Raw genomic sequence first — 21,616 nt, 5'->3', positions numbered from 1 at the left:
GGAAGTCGACTGAGTATTAACTCGAACCCCGACAAAAATAAAACGAATCAATTTCAAAGCCCGACTCAACTTTTGTTTTCATTTTCTTCAACTGTAAATAAGAGAAAGAAGGTTTAGAGATTGTGTCTCCAAAATGGCTTCTAAAAACAGGACATAACAGTAGACAGCAAGACAAACTTTTTGAGCGAATAAACATGTCGACAGCAGCAGATAACAAACCTGTTAAAATGTTCAATGGGCAGAGTGAGTTGTGGTGGCTGTCTTCTTAAAATCGATCTTGTCGACTTTAACCTCTCCGTCGATGAGTTCATAGACATAGACCACGACACGTAGCCCGTCGATATCCATCAGGACAAAGCTTGGGTTGACATCATAAGTGATACTGCTATATGCGCCGGTAGCAGATCCCGGGTTTATAACAACCCCACCTTCGTGTTTGTATGCGGTAAACTGGTGGGTGTGACCCGTCACGAGTATGTCTACATCCAGCTGTCTCTGTAGCATGGCTAAGGAGTCTAGGTCACCCCAGGGAATAACCTAGATGCATCAAGCAGCATTAAGAGTGATTAGTATTGTCTGAAATGTGCATATCAACATAGATTCGGAGATATAGCCCTTCATGAATCCTTCAAATACATGGGAAAACTAGAAAAAAGAATCAGCATATTCGTGCAGGACACATTCCCGTATCCGAACTTCACTCTTGAGACAGAATAACATAGGTCATCATCATTAGCATAAATTCACATATTTTTCACAACAGCAGGAGATGAATGCTTCATTATAAAATTTATATAATCCACAACTATGGGAACCTAATTACCGATTTAAAGTGCACAGTTACACACCATCACAAAGAAGAGAAAACGATTCAAAGTACAGGAGTTACCTGATGACCATGGCACAATCCCAACTTGAATTGTCCGATAGTTAGCGTCTTGGTCTCGGGATATCTTGTTTCTTCATCGTATTCACCTATGGTAATGTGCAAGTCAGGGCAGAGAGTCTTCAAGTAATCTTGAACCTCCTGAAATTTCAGCCCGAAATCGCTTAGCCAGTGGTAATTACAATAAGATAATAAGAGAAAGACAGCTTCAACGTAAGTCATTAACTTTCTACTACTCTGCCAATGGAGAGCAAAACATGATAACCACTTAATGCTATGTTACACAGATTCTTTGTCTTCTCAAAAGTAACACACCTGCCCTATACATATTCGGAGGTATGAGTTACTGTCCTCCAAATATATGGAAAAACTTAAAATCGAACATACTCGAGATGGCCTAAATGCATTTGAAACCAAACATGATAGGAGAAAGGGAACGCCATTCTTTGCATGTGATGAAATGAAGGTAACAAATGACAAACAGCAGCAAGAATATTTCGATGAAAATTACAACGATCGAATGAAACAATTATCGATGATCGGTTACCGACAGTGTCACAGTAGAACATGATACCCTCTGCTGGTGTTCCCAAATTCAAACTATAAACATGAACGAATAAATGGAGAATAATCTTGTAACATCCTCCATGCCAGGTTAGTGATTAATTTGTAAAGTTTCAGCATTTGGTGATTTAAAGTAGAATGATGGAAAAGTTCAATGACTTATTTGAGTTATTTTGTGTAGGATTGAATTATAAAGAAGAAAGATTAAAAGGACAAAATGGTCTTTTTTATAGCAATATAATTGTTTGGGGTTAGTATTATATTAACCACGTGGAAGTATAGGAAATTAAAAACAAGCTTACAGAGTTCTCTTCTTCTTTCTTCTTCTTTCTTCTTCTTCATACGTGAGACCCAAACTAAGATATTGAGCTTAATCGAGTTCCGGAACCATCGACAAGTAGGATCAATCGAGGGAAAGACAAAGAAATCTAGGTGAGTGCATATGCATAGCATGAATATGTATTTTATTCAGTTCTAGACTTGTGATAAGTCTAGATTCAATATTTTGATACATGATCGTAGTTCATATGATGATATATGACATGAATCCATACCGTATGCATTATGGGACATGAATATGAAAGAAAAAGTTATATGAGTTATATGATAAAGGTATGGAAATAATATGTCTACGTGATATAAATTAGATAAATTGTAAAAGCCCATGTTATGTAAATGAGAACTATAGGTATAGTTGGCATGCCAAGGGTAGAGGGTCTATGTGGTCCTTCGGGACATATATGTATTCTTTGGAACATGTGTGAGGTCTGGTGAGACACATATTTGATCCTTGGTATATATATATGATTCTTAAGGAATGATATGTGGTCCTTCGGGACATATATGTATTCTTTGGAACATGTGTGAGGTCTGGTGAGACACATACTTGATCCTTGGTATATGTATATGATTCTTAAGGAATGATATGTGGTCCTTTGAGACATATATGTATTCTTTGGAACATGTGTGAGGTCTGGTGAGACACATACTTGATCCTTGGCATATGTATATAATTCTTAAGGAATGATATGTGGTCCTTATGGACATTATTATATGGCACTACGGTGCAATTCTACGCGACACTCCGGTGCAATTCTACGTGGCACTTAGGTGAGTGCATATGCATAGCATGAATATGTATTTTATTCAGTTCTAGACTTGTGATAAGTCTAGATTCAATATTTTGATACATGATCGTAGTTCATATGATGATATATGACATGAATCCATACCGTATGCATTATGGGACATGAATATGAAAGAAAAAGTTATATGAGTTATATGATAAAGGTATGGAAATAATATGTCTACGTGATATAAATTAGATAAATTGTAAAAGCCCATGTTATGTAAATGAGAACTATAGGTATAGTTGGCATGCCAAGGGTAGAGGGTCTATGTGGTCCTTCGGGACATATATGTATTCTTTGGAACATGTGTGAGGTCTGGTGAGACACATATTTGATCCTTGGTATATATATATGATTCTTAAGGAATGATATGTGGTCCTTCGGGACATATATGTATTCTCTGGAACATGTGTGAGGTCTGGTGAGACACATACTTGATCCTTGGTATATGTATATGATTCTTAAGGAATGATATGTGGTCCTTTGGGACATATATGTATTCTTTGGAACATGTGTGAGGTCTGGTGAGACACATACTTGATCCTTGGCATATGTATATAATTTTTAAGGAATGATATGTGGTCCTTATGGACATTATTATATGGCACTACGGTGCAATTCTACGCGACACTCCGGTGCAATTCTACGTGGCACTTAGGTGCAATTATATGAGCTGTGGTGACAACATAATGCACAACCTCACAATACTCACATACCTTAGCTTCTCTGTATGGTACCATGGGCTAATGAACTTACTAAGACGAACTTATGAATGTGAATTTGATAAGTATATGTGTAAGAAACATGGTTTTGATTATTGCATTGTTTACATACATCTTATTATTGCAACTCATCTCATTTTGACAATTACTTTATATTTATTGATATTATTATTATATTGTCTCACTAAGTCGATGACTTAGCGTGTGAGTGTTTCACACGTAGGATCCGATAAAGTAGACGATCGAGGTTAAACAGCTGGACAACATTACTCTTGCAACTATCAGATCAGAAGCAACTTAATCAATAGGCCATTTTGTTATGAAAATGGATGTTGGCATGTAATTAAAGAGTTAAGTTGTATATGCTCTGAATATTTTGGTAAACTTATATTATCATATGTATATTATTGTATTTTTCGTAAGTTCAAATATTTTACTATTATTTGTAATGAATTATGTTTTAAAAGTCAATGTAATATCTACTTACTCGTATCTGAGTTCGGATACGGGTTGGGGTGTTACAAATCTTGTGTATGTTATCTGTACTGCTGTAATGCATGAAGTAGCAAACAATACACATTCACCAACTTGCGGCTCAAACTTCTCAAAAGTGCCAGATTGAATTAGGCATAAGATTTAACTAAAAGATTTCAGCTACAACACAACCCAAATTAGACTCAGCTGAGAAACATCAAACCCAGATTTAACTAAGATTTCAGCTACAAAACAACCGAACAGAAAAGGGAAAGAAAAATGGGATACCTTGATGCAAAGATTGCCAGTGCAAATGATGTGTTGGATCTTGCCGGGAACCAGCATGGACTTGAATTTCGGGGGGAGATCAGCCGCCCGATGAGGTATATGTAGATCCCCCAAAGCCAAAACCAGGACCATCTTCTCTTCTTCTTCTTCTTCTAATATCTACCAATAACTGCACGATTAATTCAGAGAAATTTGAAATGAAAAGGAACCCAACAATGGAAACATTAAAAGGAAAAAATATGGAATTTTGGATTTACTAGTGAAGGATTTGGGTTGGAATTTTGGGAGTAAACCCAGAAGTACACAAAAAAGGAGAAAAATATAAACAAGTCTCTTTAATTTGATTCTTTTTGTTCTTCTTTCCCTCTCGTACTAATTCACGATTTTGTTCAGTATGATCGGCCCGGTCCAGTAGTTTCACCATTATTTCTTTTTCTTTTTTGCACTAATTTATGTTAGTGGTAAAAAAATCTTTTTTACTCCTAAAGGTCATGAGTTAAAGCACTAATGACTTAATAGTATAATTGAACGTTTATTGTGATACGGTTAAGAGTATTTAAAATATATATTATTTTATAATCATTTTAGCTTAATCAATATATATATACACTCAATTCGCTATCATTTTATTTGGGTAAATTACACTTTTAGTATATAAATTATTAGTTTTAATTCATTTTAGCATTTAAACTTTTAATTTTTTCAAAATCATACTTAAAGTTTAGTTTTTATTTCATTTTAGTATATGATGTTAAAAACTTTAATTTTTGTTTCATTTTAGTATCTCGTTCAAAATTTAACGTTAAATTTTGAAAAGATTGAAAGTTCAAGTACTAAAACAAACCAAAATTGATAGTTTAAGTACTAAACGCTTTAAGTTTTTAATGGAGGTATACTATAATAAAATGAAAACTAAATGTTAGGTATGATTTAGAAAGTTAAAAGTTTAGGTACTAAATGGACTAAAACTTATAGTTTATGTACTAAATGTGTAATATACCCTTTCTATTTTTTTTTGAAAATTTTAGTAAATGTGTTAAGAGTGAAACTCGTATTTGATATGCTTGATCCTACAAATGCTTATAAACACTCATTGGATTTGGATTTGGATTATTTAGCTAGCAAGTAACAAAGCCTTAAAATGAAATTAAAAAACATAAATTATAAAAGAAAATGCAAAGGGAATAACAAAAAAACAACACCAACAATGATATAAATTAAGCAAACTCTAGTACAGATTGCAACACTTTCTCCGTGGAAAAGCATATATATATATATATATATATAGGGATGATAATTTAATCTGAAGCATACGTATTCTGATTAAATCTGATATGATAGGGTCAAAATTTAAAAAAAAATCAAATTCGATTCGGATCAAGTCAAATCCTGGTGGAGGGTGAAAATATTCTGACCCGACTCAGAGATAATAATGTAATTTTATTAAAAAATAATATTTTTATTAAGTCCTTATTTTATACTGAATCAGATTTATACTCTAAAAAATCAGACCGGAGTAGGGTAGAGGATAGATATTTTTTGTGTAATATCCCAAAATCAGGGCTAGTGGCTAAAGTGAGATTTTTGAAAATTTTGTGCTCAATTTAGAAACCAGTTAAAAGTTTAGGGACTTAAGTAAGAAAATTTTAAGGATGGATTAAATAGCATAAATGGATGAATTAAAGGGGTATTTTGGTCTTTTATGCTTAAAGGATATTTTTTTCCCTTTAAATAAGGGTTAAACACGTGGGTTTGGGAGAATTCTGGAAGCCTTCTTCTTACTCTCTTCTTCTCCTTCCCGTATCTCAAGTTTAAAAGGTAAGTTTGATTTTAGTGTTGAATTCTTGGATTTATAAGTGGATTTTGATTATTTGAGTGTTATATAAGATTAAAGAAAGCTTATATGAACTTAAATCATCAAGTAAAGAGAATAAGAAGAGAAATTCTATTATGGGTTTAGAAATGAACTTTTGAAAGAGGTTTTTAAAGTTGTAATGAAGAATTTGACTTGTCAGTAGTTTATTTAAGAGATATGAAATGTTAAAATTGGATTTAGAACATGATGAAATTTGAGTATGATTCTTGAAGCCTATGTATAGGATATGATTTGGAGATTTAAGATGTGATAATGAGTACAAATGAGCTTAAATATGTGTGTTTGAGTTTAGGATATGAAAGGGGTTGAAGTATGGCATAATTGAGTTAGAATGAAGTGATTTTTGTGCTAAAATGTAATTTCTGGGCTGTGTGCATCGATACACATTCAATGGGTACCGATGCACTCTCAACGAAATAAACATCGAATGCAAGGAGTGCATCGATGCATAGGGAGTGCATCGATACACCCATTAAAATGGAAACATATGTAAATTGTGTACCGATGCATGGGTAGTGCATCGATGCACCTGTTAAGGGATGCATCGATACACTGTAGAATGTACCGATGCACTTCAATGGGAAATGGAATAAATCTTTCTTTCAGTCTAAGAATTGATAGATTATAGTATATCAATTGGATACTGATAAGTATTAATACATGATTGTGTAGACATCGATCGAAAACAAAGTTCGGATAGTTCGTCAGAGTAAGATACACAAGAAAGAGAAAGAGCTTGGTAGTGTTATTGGTGCTCAGGTGAGTACATGATATGAAGTGTAGTTATGTTAAGGAATTATGACTTGCGAGAAGTCTAATTCTGATATTAGGTAATATGAGTACCCAGATATAAGCAGGTAGTGATATGATGTTCAGAGAAATTCGAGTCTATGCATATGTTTAAATGTAATTGCTTCTCTATGTTTGTGATCTAGGTGAATATGCCTTGTTGCATTACATGTTATGAGATATGTGTTGTATGATAATGATCTATGAGATATTGATAATAAGTCATAAGATTACATGCATATGTAATATAAGTTAAAAGATAAGAAATAATATGTTATATGCATATGAGAAAAAGGTTTATGTAAACTATATGAAATGGGATAAAGAACTATATGACGTGACCATGTGTGAAAAGGATGAATAATATGAATTTCATGGAAAAATGCTACGTGAAAGTAAACTACGTGACTATGTGATCATATGAAATGTGATAAAGAGCTATGTGAAAGAACTATGTGATATGAATATGTGAATGTGTAATGAGGTAAAAGATAATGCCCATGTCATGTGTTATGAGAGCTATAGGTATAGTTGGCATGCCAAGATTCGAGGGTCTACGCGGTCCTTCGGGACATAGTGGTCCTTCGGGACATATGTGTTATATGTGGTCCTTCGGGACATCTAAGTGGTTCTTCAGGACAAATTCTACGCACCCCTAGTGGGAATTATACGAGCTGTGGTGATAGCATAGTGCATAACCTCTATGTACTCACATACCTTAAGTTCTCAGTAGTGTGCATGGGCTAACCAAAAAGATAACAATAAAATGTGAGTTGTAATGATAAATGTGTTACATTTAATGGTACCAGAGCTAAGGTTTAGCCGATTCTAGGCTTAAACCGAAGTCAAATAAGGTTTAAAAATGTGTACATGTCAACTCAAAGTGAAAATTTATGATCTGATAGAGTAAGGAGTATGTTGTCTTGCTAATAGAATAAGATTTGTATGATATAGTAGAAATTGTCGAAGTGAATCGATAGCCAACAAATCTGATGGTGATAGCAATTCACCTGCCCTGGCCAGGCAGGATGAAGAGCGGAAACCTCAGAAAGTGTCTTATAAGATTAAAGGTTGATTTCAGAAAGTTGAAATCATATCTGAATAATGATAGAAAGTTTTCATTGTTTTGAATCGGAAATGTGATATGGAGTCGTTTTGTTATTTAGTGGATAATATAGAATATGGTGAACAAGTGTCACCATAAGACCGTTAAAAGATCAAATGATGCAGTGAGAATTAGTAGAAGAGTTCAAGAATAAGTGTATTAGTGACAAGCGTATAAGATGTATAAAGCCAAAGATTATGAATTTGAAACAGGGGAATCATAACGTGTATGAATAAGAGTGTATATGATTAGAAGAAATGTTTATGACTGATAAGGGTAAGTGATGATGAATGTATTAGAGTTAAAGGATTAAAGATGATGTCGTAGAATTTGTAAATGGTTATGTATTGTGATTCGAACAAGAATTTTACAAAGAATAAGATTTGTGCAAAGAGTGTTGACTATCAGAGTTATGAAAATGTTATAAAGATCGATGATCAAGGATTAGTATGAGGGAAATAAAAAGAATATGTGAATACGGATAGAAGATACATGTTAATTTCTCCTTACCGAAGGTCAGATCAGAACCTAAATAAATAACATGTATTTTGTTATATAGAATCTAGTTGGCATGTAGTTAAAAGATTTGTATTAGATACGCTCTGATCAGTTTTGTAAAACCATATGTTTTATATCATAGAAAGTAAATGGTTTTATTAGAAATATCAAACTGAATCTTGGGTATTTTGTAAAAATAAATGTTTTGAGAAGTCAATGTGATAACTCAAACTAGTATCCGGGTTGGGAGTGTTACATTTTGGGTCAGGTGGAATCATATAGAGGATATATAATTTATGGGTCAAATCGAATTCGAGTCTAGGATACGTATTTTTCAGATCGGGTCAACGAAAAACCTAACTCAACCTAACCCGTTGCCCTAGGTATATTAGCTACTTCTGTCGCTAATAATAATTTTCTTCACTAATACGTTATAATTTTAATATCTCCACTTTAATTTATTCAATTCTAGTTTATGTAATTTTCAAATCATGACAAAGATAACATGATTAAATTACATAGTTTTAAGATAAATTATATAGCATGAACTAAACCTAAAATTTAACTACAACATAAAGACAAATAATAGGATTTGACTTAATAAAAGACTTAAAAGTTAATGTTTCTATTTAAATGAAGACTGAAACTTCAAAATCTAAAAAGTTCATGGACAAGTAGAAGAAATTAACCAAAATCTAAAAACTTAATTATTCCTTCATTTCTATACAAAGAAAAACAGATAAATGCTTGGTAAATTGTCTAAATACATTTAGAATAACCTTAATAAATAAGGATAGGGTCCTTATAACTAAACGAAATTGGCATAATGTATAAATATTCGAGACCGAAGGATTAAGAACTAACCGAATCATTTCTGTCCTGCCCAAGTAGACTTGATTGGTTTACCGCAAGTGTCGAAAACAATGCCAATAACAGTTAGCTTAGTTAGCAAGAAACACATAACTATTGATGTTCTAGGACAAACTCTAATACGCATCTAAGTAGCCAATAACTATGAATAGAAACAATACAACACCAGTAGAAAGGCAAGCATAGAACAAACAAACGACAAGAAACTTTTATAACAATGATGATGGTTTTTTGGCCATGTCGAAAGTTCAAAACTATTGATTTACACTCGCAAACACCGAGAAATACCGATTTTTTCATTGGCACCTGACCTATGCACACCTCTTATTGACCCAGTTTCAGTTTCATAGCATGTACTGATAATTTTATACACCACAAATCATATGAATTTTGGACCTATTAGAGCTGATTCCTCAAATCTCAACGAGATCATCTCCTCCACTCTACTTGAGTCGCCTTTGCTGCAAGATCGAACAAAAACGAACAAGTGGATTTATTAGCATGGGGAGATGGAAACCATTTTCGGTAAAAGAAATGGCTAGAATTCTTTAGCTATTTATGTTATAGAAGCTATAGAGACACCGTTTATATCCAGGCTTATTCGTTTTGCATGGACGAGGCTGAAGGAAAGGATTAACCGTTAACCAACCGGCATTGCTGAGATATGTCTACTAATTAAATGAACATATAGACTTTAGGGAAGTTGTATGATGAACGTGTCAAACTTGAGACAAGCTACAAGAAAAAAAAAACAGAAAAGATCTAACCAATAATCAGCGTTTCATACCATTTCTGTCTCTGGATGACAAAGGTCTGTCGCTTTTGCTCCCTTCTTTCCCCGCATGAACCAGCCTTTGTCCCCTTGGTGACTGTGAGCTGCTTTTACCGTTATCTGAAAATGGCAAAGACTGGTGACGGGTGAGATTATTTTTGTCACCACCATCCTGACCAGATCGGGGAGAATCTTGCAGTCTCAGCTTAGCCTTGGCAGATTCAGTTGCTGCCATGTAGCTTGGCACTGGAGGACTGATTTGTGGCCCATTTTCTGTATGATCTCGGTTTGCAGGATTAAAAGCTTTCCTGCTGGACTTCTGATTCTCATTATTCATCGAGTTTTCCTTCCTTTTCAGCTCCACATTTCCCATGAAAGTTTTATTACCCTTAACAGTTTTACCTATTGAAGGCTTTGAATCAACAATAGCAGGATCCGCATGAAATATATCCGATGTCTCATTCATCACCAATGGCCACGACATAGTTTCAATGTCAACTGATTTTGAAACTGTCACAGTTGTCTCTTTTTTCATCTTCTCAGCTGAGCCATTCACTTCCACAGCTCTCTCTTTCTTCACCTTCTCAGCTGAGCCATTCACTTTCACAGCAATCTCTTTCTTCACCTTCTCTGCTGAGCTATTTACAGTCGATGTCGTCTCTTTCATCTTCTCAGCTGAGCCATTCACTTTCACAACTCTCTCTTTCTTCACCTTCTCAGCTGAGCCATTCACTTTCACAGCAATCTCTTTCTTCACCTTCTCAGCTGAGCCATTCACTTTCACAGCAATCTCTTTCTTCACCTTCTCTGCTGAGCTATTTACTGTCAATGCCGTCTCTTTCATCTTCTCAGCTGAGCCATTCACTTTCACGGCAATCTCTTTCTTCACCTTCTCTGCTGAGTTATTTACTGTCAATGCCGTCTCCTTCATCTTCTCAGCTGAGCCATTCACTTTCACGGCAATCTCTTTCTTCACCTTCTCTGCTAAGCTATTTACTGTCAATGACATCTCTTTCATCTTCTCAGCTGAGTTATTTATTGTATCTGTCTCTTGTCTCATCTTCTCTGTTGAGCTGTTTACTGTCATGGCCATCTCTTTCTTCATCTTCTCAGGTGCTTTATTTATTGTCAAGGCTGCCACTTTCTTCACCTTCTCAACTGAGCTATTTACTGTCAAGGCCGTCTCTTTCTTCACCTTCTCAACTGAGCTATTTACTGTCAAGGCCGTCTCTTTCTTCATCTTCTCAGCTGAGCTATTTACTGGCGTGGCCGTCTCTTTTTTCATATTTTCAGCCGAATTATTTATTTTCAAGGCCATCTCTTTGTTCATCTTCTCAGCTGAGCTATTTCTTGAAGTTGTCTCTCTCATCTCCTCAGTTGAGCTAGTTACTGTCACGGACATATCATTCTTCATCTTCTCAGATGGACTATTCACCGTCAAGGCCATCTCTTTGTCTGTCTTCTCAGCCAAACTATTCACCGTCAAGGCCATCTCTTTGTTTGTCTTCTCAGCCAAACCATTGAGGCTCTGTTCCACAATATGCATGTTAGTAGTGCTTGAGACCTTCTCTGAACTTGGCTTTGGCACCGTCAAGGCCATCTCTTTGTTTGTCTTCTCAGCCAAACTATTGAGGCTGTGTTCCACAATATCTATGTTAGTAGTGCTTGAGACCTTCTCTGAACTTGGCTTTGGCTTTTCAAATTCAACCTCTGGCTGCACTGAATTTTCTACTACAGGATTATGAACCTTTCTCAGGTCGCGTTTAACCTTTTCAAACTCATTTTGTGGGTTTTCCTGCACTGACGACTCAGTGGGATTGCTGGAAACTTTCCTCAGGTTACGCTTGGGCTTGTCAAATTCAGAGGTTGCTTGAACAGAGGTACCAACCAGATTTGCAGAACGAATCCTGCGAACACTCAGTTTTGGTCGACCTGTATCAATGTCAACATGACCATTAGTCTGTTTCCTCTGCAACTTAGAGCTGGAGGCTTTTCTCGGTTGAGGAACTGGTTTCCAGAAGCAGGATGCTGACCAGCGCTCTAACCAGTTCCAGACTGAATTAGGTTCCCCAGCATCAACATGAAGGAGCAGAGGCATTATAGGAAGTGATAAAGCAACAATCTAAAGAAGAAAAACCCAATGGTCACTTGGCTAATGTGAAAGAGAAAAGAAAGTACAAGGAAAGGGGCAAATTAAAAAACATTCCAATTTAAGAAATCATGTCTACTGATAGAGGATAGCTAACAATATGCCTCTTAGCACCTAATATTTTCAGGTTTGATTATAAGCAATATTTTTGTGCCACTGATTTAGATTTTCTTGAAGATATGAGAAATATCTATGCATAATCAAGTGATATATAATTATCAATCAGGTTCCAAACATCTGCGTTTGGTTGCCAGGAAACGTTAGATGATACTTTTGAGGCTACCTAATATTAATGAAATGGGAGAGTATGTATTAGCAAGAAAAGTTACCATAATCTTCATTGAACAAGAATAAAATAATAGCTTTCATCTATTTTTGCTGATCAATTTGATTCAAGAAGCAGTATTAATATTTGAAAACCTGGGAAATGAAAATGATTGCCTGAATAAATCATGTGCAATTACTTCTTGCACAGTACCATGATATGATGGATAAGCCAATCTTAAGGTCGGGCCAAAAAGAAAAGCATATAGATAAGGGTAAAGCCGCCAATGCATGGAGTCATCTCCAGAAATGTGGCACAATATTAAGTAAACTCTATATATTTTCTATTTCATAAATAAGAAATGAAAGAACAATACCAGCCATACCTTACGAACAAAAGCATTTGCTGACAACTTTCCAATGCGTGCAGACATATTCACTCCAAGAGAAACCACAGGATTGCTCTCCTGCCAAACGATGAAATAAGAATTAACAAAGCAAAAATGGCCAGCTTCTATTTCTTGAATAAATACAAAATTTGGTGCAGGGAGATAAGGATGAGGACAAAAGCAAAAGAACATGTTCTGTACTTAAAAAATTCATATATGCTACTAAATCCTGCAGGTTGTGATTACTGGGAGAAAAAGATTACAAGCAATGACAAGAGTTGACTTCAAAAATATTTTCACCACTCAAATTATAAATGACTACCCATCATACCCGAAGTACGCGGTTTTAAGTTCTGCTCAAACCTCAGGCCAAAAATCTCTTTTAACCATTCTCACTAAATATGGCTCATGATGGTCTAATCAATTAATTTACATATGGACCATCAAAGGATACCAAATTTAATATATAAAAAGTCAAGTTGAAAAGTAGCAGGTTCTCATTAAATTTGAATGAAAGGGATGGTGATAGTATGATAAATTTCAATATTAGCAACCAGGATGAGAGCATATAGTTAAAAAATTTCCCAGATGAATCATGAATAGTATTTGGTCCATGATAAAATTCCCAAAAATATTACCTGAAGGCTCATTTGATTGAGTTTCTTCTGCACTTCAAGGCCACCATCAGAATGCCTGGCCATTACTCCACGAACATGAGCTTGTAGCTTGACAATTCCCATCATACAGCACAAAGTAGTAATAGCTTGCCTTCTAACCAAGTGACCACGAAAAAGTGCCTGCAGCCTTATAATGCCTTTGAGGGCCCCGAACGCTCGGCGTGCCTTCACATAATTAACTGATATTAGTAGAAGGATAATCTCAAGTAAAGGTTCTTACTAAACTATTTCAAAATTGATAGTAAAATTGCACAGGAAAAAAAGAGAAAATACCAGGTAACCCCTAAAAGCAGCCTGAACAATGGTTGCTGCTTGTTCTTCCTTAACCCTTTCTGGATCATATTGTGAATCTTGGAGAGTGGAACTTGGAGAATTTATGCCTTGAATCACTAACAGTGATATCCCGTCATCATTAGAGATATTTGCAGCCTCATTGCGTTCCACTTCTAATTCCCTTTCATCCCTCTCATTAGCATATGGATGCTGTGAAGAAAAGGAAGGAGCCACGGAAACATCAGTTTCTGATGCCCTTACCGCAACCAATACCTCCTTTGCATTGGCAGCAGTGGCATTCTGCAAATAACAGTTCAATTGAAAAACAGAGCATGCATTAATATTTTAGGATTGAGGGAAGAAAGATGCCAAATCATGTTTATCTCATGATTGATGATTCCAGGAAAGAAATGATATATTCCCAAGATAAATGCATCAAAACAGCCATGTTTTTTTTTTATAATAAGGAAGGCCTCATCAAAACAGCCATGTTAAATACAACTGCTCCCTAAGAAATTTCCAGGCAGCTAATGCTTCAATCAGTTAATCTTTACATTTAGTTAATTTTCTCGTGAATGGAAGTAAGCCATAAAAAATAAACCAAATGAAAAAGGGACCATCCATAAACTGAAAATTATTCAGATATATGCTATAGAGAGAACCAAAACAATTGATAAACTATGACATAATAAATTGGTAAGTGGAAACACAGAGCTTGCATTATTGGTTGTCACAGTTTAAGAAGCAGCTCTTGCCTCTCAGTCTAAGATAGAACCACAAGCCACAAGTTATTGACATGAAACCAGTAGTTGAAAGAGATATAAATCAATTTATTTAATACAGTGGGTAATATCAATAACAACATCAATAAATGAAATCCTGAGTAGATCTGTCAAGCTTTTTTGATATAAAATACATTCTCTTGATAGCCAAATGATTTAAAGGAAACACTTTTTATATCATAGCATTCCAAAAAGTAATTTATTATTGCGTATAATCTTTGCAAAAGTAAATATGATATTATAGTATATTATTAGCGGTTTCTCATGCACATGATCTAAATATTTATGTGTTTTTAGTAATATTTAGTAAAAAAAAATATTACCTCTCTTCGTTTATGATAACTAGTTCTGGAAGATTTCTTTCCAAAAAACACCGTCTTAATCCATTTCCCTGGTGATTTTCCCATAACGCAAAGAGCACAAGAAATTGCAAATACCTGTAATGGACTTTCAACATCATTCTATTCTGTAACAGCTTAAGAATACATTAACTATAAATTCAAGAATCATTTAAAAATGTCAAACGAAAACAGAAGTCGCGCTTAACAAATTACAGTAAAATAAAACTTCTACAAACAATTATACACAAAAGGCAAAGCAAATTACTAGAATCAGCTAAGGATCCATTGATCTGACAATTTCAAAGCCAAATTATCAATAAAAAATGAAGAAATTAAAGTAATTAGCCGTTACAGTTACGATCTACTGATAGATGAAATCAAAAGTAAAGTGATATGGCGCCAAATGAAAATAAACCAAAGAAAGCATTTTACAACTAGATAATTTACACCAGATCTGGTACTTACCTCGCAAATTCAATGCTTTCGAAGTTCAAATCTACAGTTCCTGATTTTCAAAAACACCGAAACATCATTTTTTTTCCTTTTCTTTCTTCAAAGTCAAATAAAAAAACACAATAGAGAAAATGTAAATCAAATTTGACAATGATAAAGCTAGCGCATAACAGAAAGTAAGCTTATAAGCAAAACTAGAAGATTTTTCATTTGTTTTGGGTTCGCTTTTGTTTTGCACTGGTTTTGTATTGAGAGTGAGTGAAGTTCCAAAAATAACGATGGGTAATCTGGTACGTGCTGTTCCAGTGTAATGATTTTTCACTAGGTTGATTTGAGCCGTCGGATGGAGCCGACAGTGGAGATTTGATCGTTGGGATTAAAGGTAGATGATAGGAGTTGGCATTGGGGATGATTTTAAGATTTGGACTGCCTGTCCCACATTGCAGTTACTTCGGGAACGGACAAACTGGCAACAACTCAGTTTTAGAAAGGGGATGATATACAATTTGGTACCTGAATTTTATTATAATGTTCAATTTAGTACCTTACACTTTTTTCAATTTGACTTTGATGTTTGATTTGATATTTTGATAAATGGTCGAATGAATATTTAACATTTGTGATCTAAGTAAAAAAAATAAAATACTTAATTATGAAATAAAGGTTCTAAATTGAACGTTGAAACTAAACTTAGGTATTAGATTAATATTAGAAAAAAATCATGTACCAAATTAAACATTAAAATTAAAATTAAGTATCAAATGGTTCGAACCTAAACTCAAGGTCCGAACCTAGACTGTCTGAGAGAAAGAGTAATGAAATTTCATTACATCATATAGTTTTTGGTGTATATATTATAATATTAATTAAGATGGTTCTTGTGCGCTCGACGAGCGTCGATAAGCAATCACTAACGATGAGCATCACTAACAATGAATATCATTAATTTATTTTATAAAATTTAAAATTTTAAAGAATTCAACGAATAATTATAAATTAGTTGAAAATTTAAAGGTAAATTATTTAAATTTAAAGGGTAAATTATACCATTAATCACCTAACTATTGCCCATTTTCATTTTGATCATCATTTTTGAATTTTTGTCAATCAAGTCACTCAATTATTTAAATGCATTCAATTAAACCACTTTCCGTTGATATTCAAATTAAAAATATAATTTTTTTAGATCTCAAAATTTTAAAATCTTTACAAAAGAATTCAAATATATATTTTCAAGTCGAAATCTTCTAAATATCTAAATCTTGAAATTAGAATTCTTATATTTTAAATTCTCATATCCAAATTCCTAACTTAAAATGTTGTTGTATTTCATTTATATGGCCCACATCGATAGGATGATGAATTTGATGTAGATGTTAGTGAATGAGTTAAGTACCATAGGGGAATTAACGATAATTTACGAGCAATTGCAAACAAATTTACCAAATAATTGATTTTACGATAATTGATTAAATGTTGGAGGAAAATTTATTTTACGACAATTGCAAACAAGCAATTTTACAGCCAATTGAATTTAGGATGAGTTCATTTTAATTTATTAAAAGTATGACCAAATTCATAGGATATATAAGTAACAATGATCAAATGTATAATTATATCAAATATTTTAACTGTCACATCAGCTTCTCTATTAAATATTAATATCAAGTGGCTTCATTGAATGCATTTAAATATTTAAGTGATTTGATTGACAAAATTTAAAAATAGTGATCAAAATGAAAAAGGAAAATAGTTAGGTGGTCACTAGTATAATTTACCCTTTAATTTTAAATAATTTACATTTAAATTTTTAATTAATTTATAATTATACGTTGAGTGATTTAGAATTTTATATTTTATAAATTAAATTAACAGTCATCATTGTTAGTGGTGTTCATCGGTGTCGTCGAGCGACGTATAATTTTCCTATTAATTATTACATATTTTATAAAAGTTATCAGTTTATTTCACCTTGAGATTTATGCTCAAATTATATTTTTCGGCAAACTACATATTTAATATATAAACTATTAGTTTTGTCTATTTTAATACCTACACTTTTATTTTTTTCAAAATTATACTTAACGTTTAGTTTTTATTTCATTTTAGCGTCTCGCTGTTAAAAACGTAACACGTTTAATACCTAAACTATCAATTTTTATCCGTTTTAGTACTTAAACTTTTAATTTTTTTCCCAAAACTTAATGTTTTATTTTGAACGGTGGTACTAATGAAACAACAACTAAAGTATTTAATAGCAAAGTAGTAAAACAAAATAGAAACTAAAGTTTAGTTATGATTTTGAAAAAAATTGCAAGTTTAGATACTAATATGAATTAAAATTAATAGTTTAGATGATAAATACAAAATTTACCCAACATTTTTTGCCCTCCATATTGTTTCTATACGTGAAAGTTATTGTTAATTGATAGCGGCAGATACAAGGGTGAAAGGTAATGATGATATAAAATAATAATTTATAAAAAGATTGTAAATTTTTGTAACATTTATAATCAAACTTATGATATATCAATAAGAATTAAGAGTAGTGGCGGAGACACATATTAGTGAGGGTGGATATGTTTCCGGCATAAAATTTGAGTTTTTTCAATTATTTATTTATTTATTTTATCTATTATATTAATAGTGTTTACCCTAAAAAAATTTGTGTTCAACCTGAATTGAGTTTTTTTTTCCGATTAGTTATTTATTTTATGGACGGTGTTCATCTTGAAATTTTATTTGTACTCACTTCATTTAAAAAAATTTATGTTATTAACACATATGTGCCCACCCTAAAAAGTATTTCTTGATCCGCCACTGATTAAGAGTTATCATTTTAATTAATCTTAACATTAAATTTTATATTTTATATTGAAGAATTCTTTTTCTTTTATTTCTTTTATAGACAATATGTTATAAAATAATAAATAATTGATTTTTAAATATAATTATTGATATATAAGTTATTTATTAATTAATCAAGATTAAATCTTGTAAAAAGAATTATAATATGATTATCTCAATTTAAATTTTTTTATTCATATTGATCAATTTTATTATATAAAAATATATGATTTTTACTAATAAAATTACTCTTTAAAGGTTGTTGTATATTAACATCTCACCTAACTCAATGAATGTACTTGTTAATCATTGCATTTAATTGATATAAATACTTTCAATTACAAATATTATATAATTAACCTTAAAAACATCTCTAACTAAAATTCATCAAATGATTTTAATGGTAAAAATAATCATTATTATTTCTAAAAATTTTAAATTTAAACAATTATGTTTGTAGAGTGTATTCGTTCTAAAAAACCCTATAAGTATTAGTTTTGTTCTATTTTAATCATTCGTTACTAATTTTTAACAATTATGATGACGTGTCGCCATAAGATAATCTCACGTCATCTCACGTCATCAATTATATCACTTTATTAACGGTGAGTGACCAAAATGCAATCAAAATATAATGTTAAACATTATTTTGAAAAAAATAGTTGAATAATCAAGCCAAAACAAAAATGGTAACTTAAGTACTAGATATGTAATTTACCCTATATTATATATGGGGTAGATTATACCATTTATTTATTTTTATTTGATTATAAAATAATTGGCTCTTATCACCTACCGTCAAAGAAGATTTTGACGTACTACCCCATTTTTCCTTTTCCTGATAATGATATTAGATGTTTTTCCACCTATACCCTCACCGTCGGTAATTAATTACCAGTCTTAAAAGAGAAATACCAAGTTTAATTTGAATTTCCACACATTTTTATTGCCCTAAAAGCGTCATGTCTATCGTATATCAACCACCCTAAACGGGAATAGTTAGAGGTGTTCATAATTAGATTAAAATTAAATTAATTGATTAAACCAAAATTTTAATTGGTTAATTGGTTGGTCAATTTTAATTTTGATTGATTAACGGTTAATGATTTTCTCCAAACTTAGATTATCAGTTATTTCGTTTTGAAATTGATTAATTAATCGAATTAATTGAAATTATTAAATATTTAATATATTATACATATCACTGAGGGTGTTTAAACTTCAATTTTAATCGTATTAATCGAATAAATTTAAAATATTTAATATATAATATTTATAAATTTTGGTTAATTCGATCAATCGATCAATTAACTTAACTTAGTTTGATTCAGTTAAAAAAATTTAAAAATTAAGCTCAGTCAACAGCTAAAGGAAAGTTTTCCGGCTAATAGATTTTAGATAATTTGATTCGATTCGTTAATCGAATTAACCAATCGAACACCTCTTGTATTTTAATTTGGAACCAACTACTCTTTAGGGTGGGATCCCTCAACAAACATACATTTGTTAGCATTTAGTGCTCTCATTAAATTATCTTAAAATATATATTTTTGGTTGGTAAAGTTTTAAATATTATAAATAGTCATTAAATTTATCAAAACTATTATAACATAATTCATATATATATATATATATATTCTAAAATAGTAATATTTTTTATAAGTTTAAAGATCGCTTTACAATAGTTCAGTAAGAATGATGATTACTTTATAATAATTTAATATTTTTAATGATTATTTTGTAATTATTTAAAAAAGTTGATAATCATTTTATAATAATTTTAACTTTAACCATATTATTTAAACATAATTTGATAGTCTCTGGGTTTGTGATATAATTATAACTCTAAAAAAAACATATCCAGGGCCGTGGTTAGGTTGTCAGGGACCCTATGTAAATTCTTATAAAGGGGTCTCTATTTTTTAGATATATTCGATTTCGAGCCCCATATTTTTTTGTTTCTTAATGGCAACAACTGATATATATACTCGATTTCGGGGGCCCTATTTTTATACTTATTAATGACAACAACTTATAGATATACTCGATTTCAAGACTCCTATTTTTTTGGGCCCTACACGGTCGCCTACCCTGCACATCCTCAGCCACGCCCCTTATCATATCAGTCCTAAGGAATTTACTTTTAGACCTAGTAAAACTTGTTTTAATGTTAAGAGATCATCTTGAATTTAATTATTAAAGTCTACAATTAGACGATGATGATTATGATAATAATGATGATTATGCTAATATGCAATAAATGACTTATTTTCCTTGTACTAAAGGTACATCAATTTCTTTTATAACTACGGGTATTCGATTTGTTGATCGACTAATTCGGATCGGATACTACAGAGGCAAGGGCGACCATTCCATCCCAATTTGCTTTATTCACAACCACGAGGATTCAAATCATTGATCTTACTTAAGAGATATAGTATATCGTCCTATTAGACCAAATAATTATTGACAGAGGTCGATCAATCTTTAATAAAAAGAAAATAAAGGTCCATCAATCTCAATTTTGTATTTTCATATGACATCACAACCAGCATATTGAAAAGGGTTTCAAATGAAGAACTATAATGACTCAAAAGTTTGGTGAAAGGAAAAAAATATTAAATATTAGAAAATCTATAGTCTATGAAAGTTAAAATTACTCATTTTTTTAAAAAAACTACACATTTAGTACTTAAATTATTAATTTTGATCCGTTTTAGTACTTAAACTTTCATTTTTTTAAAAACATATATAACGTTTAGCTTTTGTTTTATTTTAGTATTCGTTGTTAAAAAACTTAATGGACAAGCTGACATGGCATAGCTCCGATAGACGGACGACCAATCCGAACGGTATGAGAGAATGACGAAGTTGACCATCATAATCCAGTTTCAGACACATCAGACGGTGGACCATGGAGATCGAAGAATGAAAATATCGAATAGTTCATCCTCAATTTGGGGAGATTAAGACATTTTCAATGAAATGGAGGTTGAAATCGAATTCAGGGAGTCGAAAAAGATGTGTGATGGAAAGTTTATCTTCATCGACTGATGGATGCGACAACCAACAACTATAGACGTGACGGTCGACTAGTTTGTCAGTTAATTTTTTAATGGAAGGGCACTAAAATAAAATAAAAACTAAATTTTAAGTATGATTTTGAAAAAAATACTAAAACAAATCAAAATTATCAATTTAAATACTAAATATTTTAAAAAATTAGCTGACCCTATTCCCATATGTAATGGGGTGAGGGAGAGGTAGAATAGTGGATGCCCCAACGCCAGGTTGAGAGCAATTTCCGTGAAAGACCCTAAATACTAAATACTAACTTTACCTTTTAAAAACTACAAACATCCTTACAAACATGGGCCAATAAGCTTGAAAAACCTCTTAGGCCGAACCCAACTCATTTACGCTATATACTTCCTTTACTGCTTTAGCCGCCATTTGAGGCTCCATCG

At 32.4% G+C, this 21,616-nt stretch overlaps 2 protein-coding genes across 3 annotated transcripts; both read right to left on the bottom strand.

The window, feature by feature from the left end:
• Nucleotides 1–101: 101 nt before the first annotated feature.
• Nucleotides 102–4,416, bottom strand: LOC120200204 (vacuolar protein sorting-associated protein 29-like). Of its 2 annotated transcripts, none has more exons than XM_039201102.1 (4): nt 4,322–4,416; nt 4,065–4,233; nt 890–1,027; nt 102–537 (listed from the first exon to the last, which is right to left on the bottom strand). In XM_039201102.1, the coding sequence occupies exons 2-4, from the start codon at nt 4,194–4,196 to the stop codon at nt 232–234; spliced, it is 576 nt and encodes a 191-aa protein (XP_039057033.1). In that variant the 5' UTR covers nt 4,197–4,233; nt 4,322–4,416; the 3' UTR covers nt 102–231. The 2 variants fall into 2 exon arrangements, with proteins under 2 accessions (XP_039057033.1, XP_039057034.1); XM_039201103.1 differs by having other exon boundaries at nt 4,065–4,223; nt 4,322–4,385.
• A 4,969-nt stretch (nt 4,417–9,385) lies between these two features.
• Nucleotides 9,386–15,514, bottom strand: LOC120200202 (protein IQ-DOMAIN 31-like). Its single transcript, XM_039201100.1, has 10 exons — nt 15,315–15,514; nt 14,832–14,945; nt 13,727–14,026; nt 13,415–13,618; nt 12,774–12,854; nt 11,575–12,096; nt 10,988–11,421; nt 10,687–10,816; nt 9,990–10,599; nt 9,386–9,663 (listed from the first exon to the last, which is right to left on the bottom strand). The coding sequence occupies exons 2-10, from the start codon at nt 14,913–14,915 to the stop codon at nt 9,632–9,634; spliced, it is 2,397 nt and encodes a 798-aa protein (XP_039057031.1). The 5' UTR covers nt 14,916–14,945; nt 15,315–15,514; the 3' UTR covers nt 9,386–9,631.
• Nucleotides 15,515–21,616: the final 6,102 nt, after the last annotated feature.

Source organism: Hibiscus syriacus, unplaced genomic scaffold (assembly GCF_006381635.1).
Source record: "Hibiscus syriacus cultivar Baekdansim isolate YM2019G1 unplaced genomic scaffold, ASM638163v2 tig00005929_pilon, whole genome shotgun sequence".
NCBI lineage: Eukaryota > Viridiplantae > Streptophyta > Magnoliopsida > Malvales > Malvaceae > Hibiscus > Hibiscus syriacus.
This window is presented reverse-complemented; position numbering and strand designations above follow the sequence as displayed.

Coding starts and splice junctions, on each gene's coding strand:
- LOC120200204 (XM_039201102.1), bottom strand. CDS start 4,196: ATGGTCCTGGTTTTGGCTTTGGGGGATCTACATATACCTCATCGGGCG. Junction 1,028..4,064: donor CTGGCAATCTTTGCATCAAG/GTATCCCATTTT, acceptor CTGAAATTTCAG/GAGGTTCAAGATTACTTGAA. Junction 538..889: donor GATTGTGCCATGGTCATCAG/GTAACTCCTGTA, acceptor TGATGCATCTAG/GTTATTCCCTGGGGTGACCT.
- LOC120200202 (XM_039201100.1), bottom strand. CDS start 14,915: ATGGGAAAATCACCAGGGAAATGGATTAAGACGGTGTTTTTTGGAAAG. Junction 11,422..11,574: donor CTGAGAAGACAAACAAAGAG/ATGGCCTTGACG, acceptor ACAGACAAAGAG/ATGGCCTTGACGGTGAATAG. Junction 9,664..9,989: donor GTCATCCAGAGACAGAAATG/GTATGAAACGCT, acceptor TCGATCTTGCAG/CAAAGGCGACTCAAGTAGAG.